Source organism: Coregonus clupeaformis, chromosome 11 (assembly GCF_020615455.1).
Source record: "Coregonus clupeaformis isolate EN_2021a chromosome 11, ASM2061545v1, whole genome shotgun sequence".
Taxonomy (NCBI): Eukaryota; Metazoa; Chordata; class Actinopteri; order Salmoniformes; family Salmonidae; genus Coregonus; species Coregonus clupeaformis.
In genome coordinates, this window is record NC_059202.1 from 13,064,080 (window position 1) to 13,076,527 (window position 12,448).

The following is a 12,448-nucleotide window of genomic DNA, read 5'->3' on the forward strand; positions in this document are numbered from 1 at the left end:
AAGAGCGTCTGCTAAATGACGTAAATGTAAATAGATTTAAATAGTGGAGTATGGTATTTATTATTATGTTTTGTGAGTGTTAGATGGTAGGGTATTATTATTATTATTAATTATTATTATTTTTAAAGCAAAGTATAAGGGAGTTATACTCCAGCCTTGTAGGTGGTGGTAATGTAACATTTATTGGATGCCAACCGCCGTTAAACCTCATCGAAGAAGTAGAAGAAAAAAAATACCGCTACTCTCGCGATGTCTCGTATCAACGCGTTCACTTGCCGTGACGTAAATCGAATATTGTCGGTGCACAGCTGGCAGGCTTGGCAGCCTTCTCCACACCGTTTACATAGAAACAACAACATGACAAGTGAGTATATAGCTATATTTTTATTCACTATGTATTAGCTACTAAACTAAAGTTGTTTGTTGGTAGCTAAGCTAGTTACGCATCTCGCTTTGCTGTTTCAAGCAATGAAATCAGAGACCATCAATGCTAGGTAGCTAACGTTAGCTAGCTATGTTTGAACTGGATAAGTAAAAAAGAAAAAAAAGCTAGCTAACTAGAAAGTATAGTGTAACATGGCTTTCTGTTACCATACACGAATTTGTTTTAGTGCCATAAAATGTATACCCTTTTCCATTGTTAACTGGTAAGGATCTGATTTGTAGTTAGCTCGCTAACTAGCTACGTTAACTGACGTTAACTGACTAGGCCCGTGAAGTGCCACGCACAATAACAAACCCTGCTAAGCAGTGGCCTAGCGTTATGCTCCCTCTCTCCCGAACGTACATTATAGATTAAACCATTATTTTCGTTTTCACTAACTATTAGGTACACTGTTGTAATTATCTAGCCAGTTCAGTTACCAAACTATCAATACAGGGGCTGGTTTTAATTGAGTGTTTTAAAATTAAGACATTACATTTTTGTCATTTAGCAGACGCTCTTATCCAGAGCGACTTACAGTTAGTGAGTGCATACATTTATTAAATTTTAATTTTATACTGGAATCGAACCCACAACCCTGGCGTTGCAAATGCCATGCTCTACCAACTGAGCTACATCCCATTAGCAATGACTCTGCAACAGTCCCTCACCTGGGTCTTTCAAATCGATTTCTTTGCAGGGGGGAATCAGCGTGACCTTGCTCGTGCTAGAAATGCCAAAAAGCAAGGGAATGACAAGGGAAAGAAGGCTGATGATGGCATGTCTGCAGCTGCGAGGAAGCTGAGGTAAGTTATTCGTTTTGGCTTTTAGGAAGTTCTCCTGGTACACAGGTGAGAATCTTTCACTGAAACCAGGACCATTTATTTTTTATTTTTTTACATGCATTTCGTTTTTATTGAACAGATTGTATTTGGTTTGACTATTTTGTTTGTCTTCCTTAGGGATGCAGAGATAATGCAACAGAAGCAGAAAAAAGCCAATGACCCTAAGCCGGCCGATGAGAAAGCCAAATAGCAGCAAGATCCAGAGCTCAATCACGACTATTCTCAGATACCAAGATGTTACCCATTATTGAAAGATGACCAGTTCTCTTTTTGTCCCCATAATCTGGGGTTCAGAACCAGTTTGTAATATTTTGTGGTGGAGGTTGTACTGTATAGTTTGGGAAATGAATGGTTTTGAATAAGGACTAATGCGTAAGCCTATTTCAATACACAGGTCTAATGTTAATCAGTATTTACAATGTAAAGAGCAGGAATTTCAAACTCCACTACTTGGAATTACAAAACAATATTGTATTTTTGTATTCCCTCATCTAGATTAAGTAACTCAACTAGTGGTTGTTTATGGTTTATATACCATGTTTATTGCTTTTATATTGAGGATGGGCATATGCAGTGCTGTAAGATTAATCAAATAAACAAATGAAAGATTCAAACAAATCACACACACCTCTGTACAGAAAGTTTATTCAATTAAAACATTAGCTGATAAATACTGTAAGCACCTCATTGTAAAATGTGATAATTTCTGCATGTTTCTAACCACAGCATTAGCATTGTAGTTTCGACTGAGCTAGAACAACTTCAACTGTGCCTTTCTGAATACAGTAAATTCCTGATGTGTACAACAGGTAAGTGCTGACTATTTAGGTGCAGTACACAAATCCCATTCATTAAACATCTCTGGAGATCTACAGTGGGGAGAACAAGTATTTGATACACTGCCGATGTTGCAGGTTTTCCTACTTACAAAGCATGTAGAAGTCTGTCATTTTTATCATAGGTACACTTCAACTGTGAGAGACGGAATCTAAAACAAAAATCCAGAAAGTCACGTATGATTTTTAAGTAATTCATTTGCATTTTATTGCATGACATATGTATTTGATACATCAGCAAAGCAGATCTTAATATTTGGTACAGAAACCTTGGTTTGCAATTACAGAGATCATACGTTTCCTATAGGTCTTGACCAGGTTTGCACACACTGCAGCAGGGATATTGGCCCACTCCTCCATACAGACCTTCTCCAGATCCTTCAGGTTTCGGGGCTGTCGCTGGGCAATACGGACTTTCAGCTCCCTCCAAAGATTTTCTATTGGGTTCAGGTCTGGAGACTGGCTAGGCCACTCCAGGACCTTGAGATGCTTCTTACGGAGCCACTCCTTAGTTGCCCTGGCTGTGTGTTTCGGGTCGTTGTCATTCTGGAAGAACCAGCCATGACCCATCTTCAATGCTCTTACTGCGGGAAGGTTGTTGTTGGCCAAGATCTCGCAATACATGGCCCCATCCATCCTCCCCTCAATACGGTGCAGTCATCCTGTCCCCTTTGCAGAAAAGCATCCCCAAAGAATGATGTTTCCACCTCCATGCTTCACAGTTGGGATGGTGTTCTGGAGGTTGTACTCATCCTTCTTCTTCCTCCAAACACCGCGAGTGGAGTTTAGACCAAAAAGCTATATTTTTGTCTCATTAGACCACATGACCTTCTCCCATTCCTCCTCTGGATCATCCAGATGGTCATTGGCAAACTTCAGATGGGCCTGGACATGCGCTGGCTTGAGCAGGGGGACCTTGCGTGCGCTGCAGGATTTTAATCCATGACGGCGTAGTGTGTTACTAATGGTTTTCTTTGAGACTGTGGTCCCAGCTCTCTTCAGGTCATTGACCAGGTCCTGCCGTGTAGTTCTGGGCTGATCCCTCACCTTCCTCATGATCATTGATGCCCCACAAGGTGAGATCTTGCATGGAGCCCCAGACAGAGGGTGATTGACCGTCATCTTGAACTTCTTCCATTTTCTAATAATTGCGCCAACAGTTGTTGCCTTCTCACCAAGCTGCTTGCCTATTGTCCTGTAGCCCATCCCAGCCTTGTGCAGGTCTACAATTTTATCCCTGATGTCCTTACACAGCTCTCTGGTCTTGGCCATTGTGGAGAGGTTGGAGTCTGTTTGATTGAGTGTGTGGACAGGTGTCTTTTATACAGGTAACGAGTTCAAACAGGTGCAGTTAATACAGGTAATGAGTGGAGAACAGGAGGGCTTCTTAAAGAAAAACTAACAGGTCTGTGAGAGCTGGAATTCTTACTGGTTGGTAGGCGATCAAATACTTATGTCATGCAATAAAATGCAAATGAATTACTTAAAAATCATACAATGTGATTTTCTGGATTTTTGTTTTAGATTCTGTCTCTCACAGTTGAAGTGTACCTATGATAAAAATTACAGACCTCTACATGCTTTGTAAGTAGGAAAACCTGCAAAAATCAGCAGTGAATCAAATACTTGTTCTCCCCACTGTACATGCTCCAGATCAGTTTTGTGCCACCTGTTCAGGACCATTGCATTTCAGGAGTTGACTATTGCTAAAGATTGGTCAATTACTTAGATTAAACTTAAAAAATATGAATTAGATATCTACAGTTTTGCTAACTTTACAGTAATCTCAGATTTCTTATACGTATTTAGCTACTATTTACAGAGAGCAGAAATACTACACAAAACAGCTCTGCATCACAAAATAAGTTCTCAATCACAAAAGCTGTGGTGCTAAAATAGAGCCCCCATCCTCCCTAGTCTCCAGTCAGATGCATTCCATTGTGTGAAGTGATGGGCCTCCATGGTTATACTCTGCAGCAGTTGGTCAGAGCTTTCTTTGAACTGCTTAAACTCAACTTCACCTGTGACTCTGATTGCCGTCTCAGTTTCACACTTTTCTTAACTCCTCTGTTAGGAAAAAATGGTAAGAGCTCAGTTATAGTTTAGGTATTCGTGGTAGGGAAGTGTAGGGGTTGGATGGGAAGGGGCTTTAAGATTCTTACCTTGCCAGGTGAAGTACTGCCTCCACTACATTAGTTCCCTCTTTGGCACTAGTTTCACAGAACAGGGCATTGTATGTCTGAAACACATGGTAATATTGTGATTCATATTTATTTTATGGACCCATGAACATCTTGTTATTTTGACTGCTAAAAAGAGGTTGTACCCTAGCCAGCCTTTCCCCATCAACAGTGCTGACACAGCTTCCTTCTGGTCGGTCTTCCCGCAGGTCCACTTTATTCCCAATTACACACATTGGGAGGTGCTCATCCGTGGATTCCTGGGATAACAAGGGCAGTTTGTTCTTCAGTAAGTTCCTGATTTATGCGTAATCATAATTGTTCCTTTATATTGTATATAACTGAAAATACCATTATGGCCTCAAACTGAAATATAGTAACACATTTAAAAATCTGCCTGTAATAAAAGACACCTGTTATTTTGGCATCCCATTCCAAGTTGTTTTTTTAATCACGAGGACCATAAAACCCCTCCACTGGGACTGCTACCTGAATCTGGTCCATCCACTCTCTGACATTAAGGAAGCTGCTCTCAGAAGTGACATCATACAGCAGTAAGACTCCATGGGCTTTACGGAAGTAAGACCTGGCAATACTGCGGAACCTACAGTAACAGGGAAATCCCATTTATCTTTTGATATTACATGATCATTTGGAATCTGTAACAGCCACATCACCAAAGACACATTATGGGACAACTATTTATTTTTATTTATTTTTATTTGCTTTTACTATGTCAATGTACAGAAACATACCTCTCTTGTCCAGCAGTATCCCATATCTGGAGGTTCGTTTTTTCTCCGTCCACCAACATCTTCTTGATTTGGAAATCAACTCCTACGAACAACATGTAATGGAAATAGCAATGCACTTTCTGCATTTATTCTACCACTATCAAAAACTGTTACTGTACATGTACTTACCCAACGTCGTCTGAATATCTCCCCTGAACTCATTGAGACTCAACCTCAACAGAAAGCTGGACTTCCCTGATCCTGCATCTCCTGCCAAAACTAACCGGTACATGGGACCAGGGCACTCAGGGCCACCAGTGTCAACAAGGTCTGCTTCTGTTTGCTGAGGACCAAGTAGCATTAGTTAGTTATGGAAAATAATACAGATACCATATGTCAGCAGCATATACCAATTCCACATAAGCCTCCATACACAAATGTCTTACTGTGCTTCAAAACTGAGCATCTCAGCTCATAGCCTTACCTTTATTGGGAAAGCAGACAAGCGTCTCCGGATGGACGAAGCAATGGAGCTAGCTTTGCTGGGAGCTACAGACAGTGTTGCCTGACTTGCTTCCAATTTCACATCTGATATCTGGTGCAGAAATAGGTACATTCATGTATTAGAATGTGAAACATACTAATAAAATAGTAGTTGGTCAAACCTTGCAGTTACCCTTACCTCGATGTCTGAGGGCTCATATGAATAACTATGGTGTACTGTTTCTGCAGAGTCATCACTGTCAGACTCGCTGCCTGAGCTTTCAGTAGTGTCCATAGGCAAGGACACACCGCTGTCCAGGTATGCATCAGCCCAGCTGGCTACATGGGAGTTGGTCGTTTTACTGGAGCCTACAGTTGTGTGCTCTCCCTCTGAACTGGACTCAACATAGGGATGAAAAAATTAAAACATTAGTTAAGTGGTCAATTAATATTATTAATCAATAGGTCCAGATTTCTAGGATTAAAATATAGTATGTGTACTTTATAAGCGTGCTCTGTCGAACTGGCTTCATTCTTCGAGCTGGAATTTCATTGTTGGGGGATAGCTGTGGGGAGGAAGATTTGTTACACTTTGTAAACAAATAAACTAAAGCATTGTAGAGATGCCTTATAAATGTAAATATAAAGGGGTAATGTGAGTCTTCTTTATCTTGAGTGAAAACAACCAAGACTTACCCTCCTTTTACTTGATGCCACATCGTTGACTAAGGCAGAGCGCAAGCCATCATTGCTGTCATACAGCTTTTTGTTCATGGCCCTATAAGGAAGGAGTCAATGTAGAGACATATCAGATGCTTTACTAATCTTTTAGCCTGCCACCATTAGAGTAGAGTCAGCATTCATGATAATGAGCATAAGGTGTGCATGCATGACTCAAAGCTATGCTTGACACATGCTTGACTACGATGCAACAAAAACAATCATCATGAAAGGACATACTGTACTAACGAACAAATTGGGTCAGACAGACTTACTGGAGAATTTCAATGTGACTGGAGTAAGACTGGTATTCAATAACCATCTTTTTCAGTTCATCACTTTCTCTGTGAAAATAGACAAATACAACATTTGTTATCAACTAGTCTGTATTTACTGAGTTGGACTTGATCCATTGGACCTGAGCATGAAGTCGGTGATCTCACCTCTCATGCTGAAGTTTCTGGTCTGCATACATGTTCTTCAGCTTGTCCATCTCTACCTGCAGAATGGAGACGTTTGTCTGAGCTTTGAAGAGAGAAGTCCGTAACTGCTCATTTTCCTGAGGAGAGATCATGTAATATGTAGAACATTACTGGAAAGTGTACAGGAAATAATGTACAGTGCATTCGGAAAGTATTCAGACCCCTTTTTCCACATTTTGTTACGTTACAGCCTTATTTTAAAATTGATTAAATAAATACAAATCATCAATCTACACACAATACCCCATAATGACAAAGCGAAAAAATTGGTTTGTAGAAATGTTTGCTAATTTATTACAAATAAAAAAATGAATACCTTATTTACATAAGTATTCAGACTCTTTGCTATGAGACTCAAAATTGAGCTCAGGTGCTGTTTCCATTTATCATCCTTGAGATGTTACTATAACTTGATTGGAGTCCACCTGTGGTAAACTCAATTGATTGGACATGATTTGGAAAGGCACACACCTGTCTATATAAAAGGTCCCACAGTTGACAGTGCATGTCAGAGTAAAAACCAAGCCATGAGGTCGAAGGAATTGTCCATAGAGCTCCGAGACAGGATTGTGTCGAGGCACAGATCTGGGGAAGGGTACCAAACATTTTCTGCAACATTGAAGGTCCCCAAGAACACAGTGGCCTCCATCATTCTTAAATGGAAAGAGTTTGGAACAACCAAGATTCTTCCTAGAGCTGGACACCCGGCCAAACTGAGCAATCGGGGGAGAAGGGCCTTGGTCAGGGAGGTGATCAAGAACCAGATGGTCACTCTGACAGAGCTCCAGAGTTCCTCTGTGGAGATGGGAGAACGTTCCAGAAGGACAACCATCTCTGCAGCACTCAACCAATCAGGCCTTTATGGTAGAGTGGCCAGACGGAAGCCACTCCTCAGTAAAAGGCACATGACAGCCCGCTTGGTGTTTGCCAAAAGGCACCTAAAGGACTCTCAGACCATGAGAAACAAGATTCTCTGGTCTGATGAAACCAAGATTGAACTCTTTGGCCTGAATGCCAAGAGTCACCTCTGGAGAAAACCTGGCACCAACCCTATGGTGAAGCATGGTGGTGGCAGCATCATGCTCTGGGGATGTTTTTCAGTGGCAGGGACTGGGAGACTAGTCAGGATCGAGGGAAAGATGAACGGAGCAAAGTACAGAGATATCCTTGATGAAAACCTGCTCCAGAGCATTTAGGACCTCAGACTGGGGCGAAGGTTCACGTTCCAACAGGACAATGACCCTAAGCACACAGCCAAGACAATGCAGGAGTGGCTTCAGGACAAGTCACTGAATGTCCTTGACTGGCCCTGCCAGAGCCTGGACTTGAACCCGATCGAACATCTCTGGAGAGACCTGAAAATACCGGACAGAGCTTGAGAGGATCTGCAGAGAAGAATGGGAGAAACTCCCCAAATACAGGTGTGCCAAGCTTGTAGTGTCATACCCAAGAAGACTTGAGGCTATAATCGCTGTCAAAGGTGCTTCAACAAAGTACTGAGTAAGGGGTCTGAATACTTATGTAAATATTATATTTCAGTCTTATTTTTAATACATTTGCAAACATTTCTAAAAACCTGTTTTTGCTTTGTCATTATGGGATACTGTGTGTAGATTGAGGGAAAAAACAAAACAATTTAATCAATTTTAGAATAAGGCTGTAACATAACAAAATGTGGAAAAAGTCAAGGGGTCTGAATACTTTCCGAATGCACTGTAAATGGGACTTAAGATACAGTTATGTGTCTAACTGATCCAACGTACCTGAATCAGTTCACTTATTTGGTTATGTAGTTTGTCAACATCCTGCCTGGAACTGTTGAGTTCAGATTCCCCTTGGGACTACAATGAAAACAAATTAATCATAGATATGATTAAGCATCAACTGAAATCATATTCACATCCAAGACTGCCTGAATCTAGGTAAATAAAGTAGTGTTAACGGATAAGAGTGGCAATCCTTGGGAAACATTAAATAACCTTTCAACACCAACAATAATAGGTCAATAGGTGAAATAGGTCACAAAACCTGTTTCAAACGGATGACACCTACCTTTAACAACCTGTCCATAACAGTATGCAGGTCTGCCACCTCATTCTCATGCCTTCTCTGGAGTGCAGCCATGACTCCCTCCATTCTCTTTCGCTCCTACAGACAAGAAACCCAATGAGAGACAACTTTGCTCATTTGCACTGGACTAAAAGAGGGGCTTTCACAAAACTTTATAAAGGGGCCTTTGTGAGAGTTTGAGCTAGCTGCTCTCCCTTCTCTAAAAGTGAATTCCTCTACCACAAATATGCGGATAAACACCTGTGCCGAGGCAAGGAGGAATGCTGCAGGGAGGAGTGTCCCTGGCCTAGCCCCTCTTGAAATAAAAACAGTTTAATCTTCATTTCCAACAAACTATTTGCCCCAGTATAAGTCTATATTACTCAACTTTTTCTCATTCATTAAAAAAAAAACATTTCTAAGGTACATTTTCAATGACACCAATGCCTTTTTAATGACTTAGCTTGCTTGTTATTTGCTTGTTTTGTTTATTTTTAGTTCTTAAATACTTGATGTTAGAATGATATATATTTTTTTCTAGCACAATGTGTAGAATATACTGTAGTAAATAAGTCCTCATAATATGTCACTTACCTCTTCTCTCACCCTGTCCTCTACACAGGCAAGCTGCTGCTGCATGTCCTCCTCCAGCTCTGTCAACTGACTGGTGTTCAGCTCCTCTGTTCTGTCGGCACACAGAGGTACATACCATTTACACGTCGGCCCTGGATGTCCATCAAATGCAAAACAAATGCCCCAACACTAGTCCAGCAAAAGTGATGAGTCAGAATATAAGGTGAACAAATCAAAAATATGGTTTGCAAGCGATAACATCTTCAAACACAGCAGCAACACAGCACATATAACTACACCTTTTGGTTCCAATCATATCTGTTCCATATGTATCCATTGCCCATGTGTTTTCATCTAGGAGTGTACTTTGAGCGGGCGGGGCACTATTCAGTTAAATGTGTTTTCTCATAATCAAGTGACAACACTTGGTCCAGCTAGTCAAGAGACATGGGAGGGCCCCTAGGAGGCAAATACCACAGGTTCACAAGACTGAGATTTGCAGTGTGAGATTGAACAAATCAAAATACAGCACGTCTTGCCACTGATTAGCAAATATTCTATATTCGTGTCAGAATTTTGGGTTTTACAGGCACATTAATTTGCGTTAGGATTAGGCCTAAATGGAAATCTAAAAAGGGACAAGAATAGCAACTCATTTAAAACTACTTCATTGGGTGAGAAATGTCATCCCTATCATGTAATGCAGCCTCTGAACCATGAAAGCAACTCCACCCCATCTAGGGTTACAATTCAGTAGCTGGAAACATGCAATTCTGTCTGATGATAATCACCTTACTGTGGGAAGCATACTGGCACAATCAATACTCACATTTGTAAATGTTAACTGATTAACAGCTCAGGCCTGATCTTGATTGAAACACTGTTACATGGATATCCCACAACATAAACACTACATATGTGTTTTTAGTAACACAAACAGGCAAATGTCAAAGTTAACTGATATATAAATATGTTCCATTCGTGAAGATAACATAATTCAGACAATATACATTTGGTAGATTGTTTCTCAATATATTGTTTTCCTCCTCTTATTGTGGAATCTGAGCCAAGAGATGCTTCTATGACAGAATCCCTACCTTCTCAAACTGGTTTCCAGCTGCTCACTCTCAAGCCTGTGGTCCTTGCTCTCACTGACAAGAGCATCAACAAGTCCCTCATATTGTTGCAACAACAAAGGTTCTGAGGTGGAATACATGGCTTGGTACAGTTCAGCCAATTGATCCCGCAGTCTGAAAGAATATAGAGATTATGGACAAGCATCATTTCTCAATTTTACATATTTATAAAATCAGAGGGATGAACGCATAACGAATATCTACATATTACACCCACAGTCTGTTGTAACAGCTGTAATAGCAGGTGCAACTTTGTCAAACAATTCACACCAACCACCAGATTTACCTTCCTGAGAGGAGACCGGTTGCATCGTCCATCATGCTCTGGAACTCGTCCCAGGGTTTCCCTTGACTTTGAGGAGACGATCCAAAAGAGGCTAAATCCAATGTTTCAGAAACCTCTTGAAACCGTGACGAGAAATTGCTGTAATTGATACATCCATCTTCACTAGCGCCGAATTTGTTGAATAAAGTTTTGATTTCGTCTTCAGGCACATTCAGCTCTCGACAAACAACTGTAAAGTCTTCGTATTCAATCACACCAGATTTATTAATGTCACACGCTGAAAACAGTCTCTGGAGGCTGGGTTTGTCCATGACTTTGTAGTTACATGAAGTCCGCCTTGGGAAATAACCCCTTCTGTAAAATAAAATCGATAGGCTAGGTGCAATACGTGACCATTTGATCCCCACCTTTATTTGTGCAACCTTATCCCGCACCAGTGATCAGAATTTTAGCTCGTCACTCGAGTGGCCAGAAGTGTGAAGTGATGGAGGCGGTAATACTTTTACCACGCTAATTATCAACTCTATTCACAGGTAGATTGCAGTACAATCAAAAAGCCACTGATTGGCTCAGCCGGCCTGAAATGGGCGTGACTGCGCGTGCACACCGATTACAGCATTGGGGCCATGACATCAGACAGTGAGAATGTGCGTCACCTGTACTTGTCAATTTTGTTTTACTGCTGTTAAAAATGTCATTGTTTGTACACGTTGTCATGCAACCCACATACTTTAAATATTTTTTTTTATTGAGTGGATGTAGGTCTCACAAATAAAGTTTGAACAAAATACATTAATTTACATGTATAAAACACTCATATATAAAACAGATTAAAATGAAATGTAGGTCAACAACATTTTCAAATAGTATATGATGTATTTGCACAGGGGTGGAGAATAATTGTATATCCATTGCTAGGGTGTGGCAAGGATTCTACCTATGACACCAAAGTAGACTATTTTCCTTTCAGGTGTGGACTGCACTCTTTATCAAGAATACTTGACTGCCTGCCATTGTTGCACTGTGCTCACACTCAGTAATTAACTCCACCCTACCGTGTGATATCCCTAGCCATACTTATTTTTACTACTGTGACAGAAACACCTCTACTAAAAAACACAGAACTACAATATTAGCTTATTTGTTTGACATGATTATGCAAGAATTAGGCTCACATAAAAAAAAAGACTGAACATGTTCAACAGGAACTTTCTGCGCTGTTCTTCGCATATGTTTTTATATGAGTCTGATGGAATGCGTCAGCAAACGCTGTGCTCCACCTTAATGTGACTAATGTGTTGACAGAGGACACAGTCACTGTTAACCTTTCACTAATCAAACAACAGAGGGAATAAAAATGGCTCACACATACTACTTTAAAATAACATACCTATTACATTCCTTACTGTAATGACAGAAATCCCTTTTTACATTACAATAAATCTTTCTGAAAGTTGTCAATAATATTGTGGCCACACAGTGGCAGTGTAAGAGCAGAATCAGGCAAGTCTGGAACTACTTCTTACACCAGTACAGTATCTGGATCCATTTAGCAATGACTGAACCTTTATGATATAGACAGATTTTGAAAATTTGTTTTTGAATCAAGTGTAGCAATGTGACAAGCACGACTTGTGTCCTAGAAAGTCTAAATTTAGGCTATTCTCTAATTTCATGTGGCATTACAACTATATAGTTCA

General features: G+C 40.4%; 2 protein-coding genes across 2 annotated transcripts; one reads left to right on the plus strand and one right to left on the minus strand.

The window, feature by feature from the left end:
• Nucleotides 1–231: 231 nt before the first annotated feature.
• Nucleotides 232–1,892, plus strand: LOC121577265 (small EDRK-rich factor 2). The gene is made up of 3 exons (XM_041891028.1): nt 232–364; nt 1,125–1,230; nt 1,387–1,892. The coding sequence occupies exons 1-3, from the start codon at nt 250–252 to the stop codon at nt 1,457–1,459; spliced, it is 294 nt and encodes a 97-aa protein (XP_041746962.1). The 5' UTR covers nt 232–249; the 3' UTR covers nt 1,460–1,892.
• A 1,790-nt stretch (nt 1,893–3,682) lies between these two features.
• Nucleotides 3,683–11,397, minus strand: LOC121576600 (ras and EF-hand domain-containing protein-like). The gene is made up of 17 exons (XM_041889854.2): nt 10,749–11,397; nt 10,424–10,576; nt 9,348–9,438; nt 8,757–8,852; nt 8,468–8,545; nt 6,666–6,781; nt 6,498–6,566; nt 6,199–6,280; nt 6,004–6,068; nt 5,702–5,897; nt 5,504–5,614; nt 5,209–5,362; nt 5,041–5,122; nt 4,775–4,889; nt 4,432–4,545; nt 4,268–4,344; nt 3,683–4,172 (listed from the first exon to the last, which is right to left on the minus strand). The coding sequence occupies exons 1-17, from the start codon at nt 11,057–11,059 to the stop codon at nt 4,070–4,072; spliced, it is 2,013 nt and encodes a 670-aa protein (XP_041745788.1). The 5' UTR covers nt 11,060–11,397; the 3' UTR covers nt 3,683–4,069.
• Nucleotides 11,398–12,448: the final 1,051 nt, after the last annotated feature.

Excerpts from the sequence above, each read along its gene's own strand:
- LOC121576600 (XM_041889854.2), bottom strand. The coding sequence starts at position 11,059 with ATGGACAAACCCAGCCTCCAGAGACTGTTTTCAGCGTGTGACATTAAT. Across the intron at positions 10,577-10,748 it reads ACCGGTCTCCTCTCAGGAAG|ACTGCGGGATCAATTGGCTG; the intron begins GTAAATCTGGTG and ends ATATTCTTTCAG. Across the intron at positions 4,173-4,267 it reads GCAGTACTTCACCTGGCAAG|AGGAGTTAAGAAAAGTGTGA; the intron begins GTAAGAATCTTA and ends TTTTCCTAACAG.
- LOC121577265 (XM_041891028.1), top strand. The coding sequence starts at position 250 with ATGTCTCGTATCAACGCGTTCACTTGCCGTGACGTAAATCGAATATTG. Across the intron at positions 365-1,124 it reads TAGAAACAACAACATGACAA|GGGGGAATCAGCGTGACCTT; the intron begins GTGAGTATATAG and ends ATTTCTTTGCAG. Across the intron at positions 1,231-1,386 it reads GCAGCTGCGAGGAAGCTGAG|GGATGCAGAGATAATGCAAC; the intron begins GTAAGTTATTCG and ends TGTCTTCCTTAG.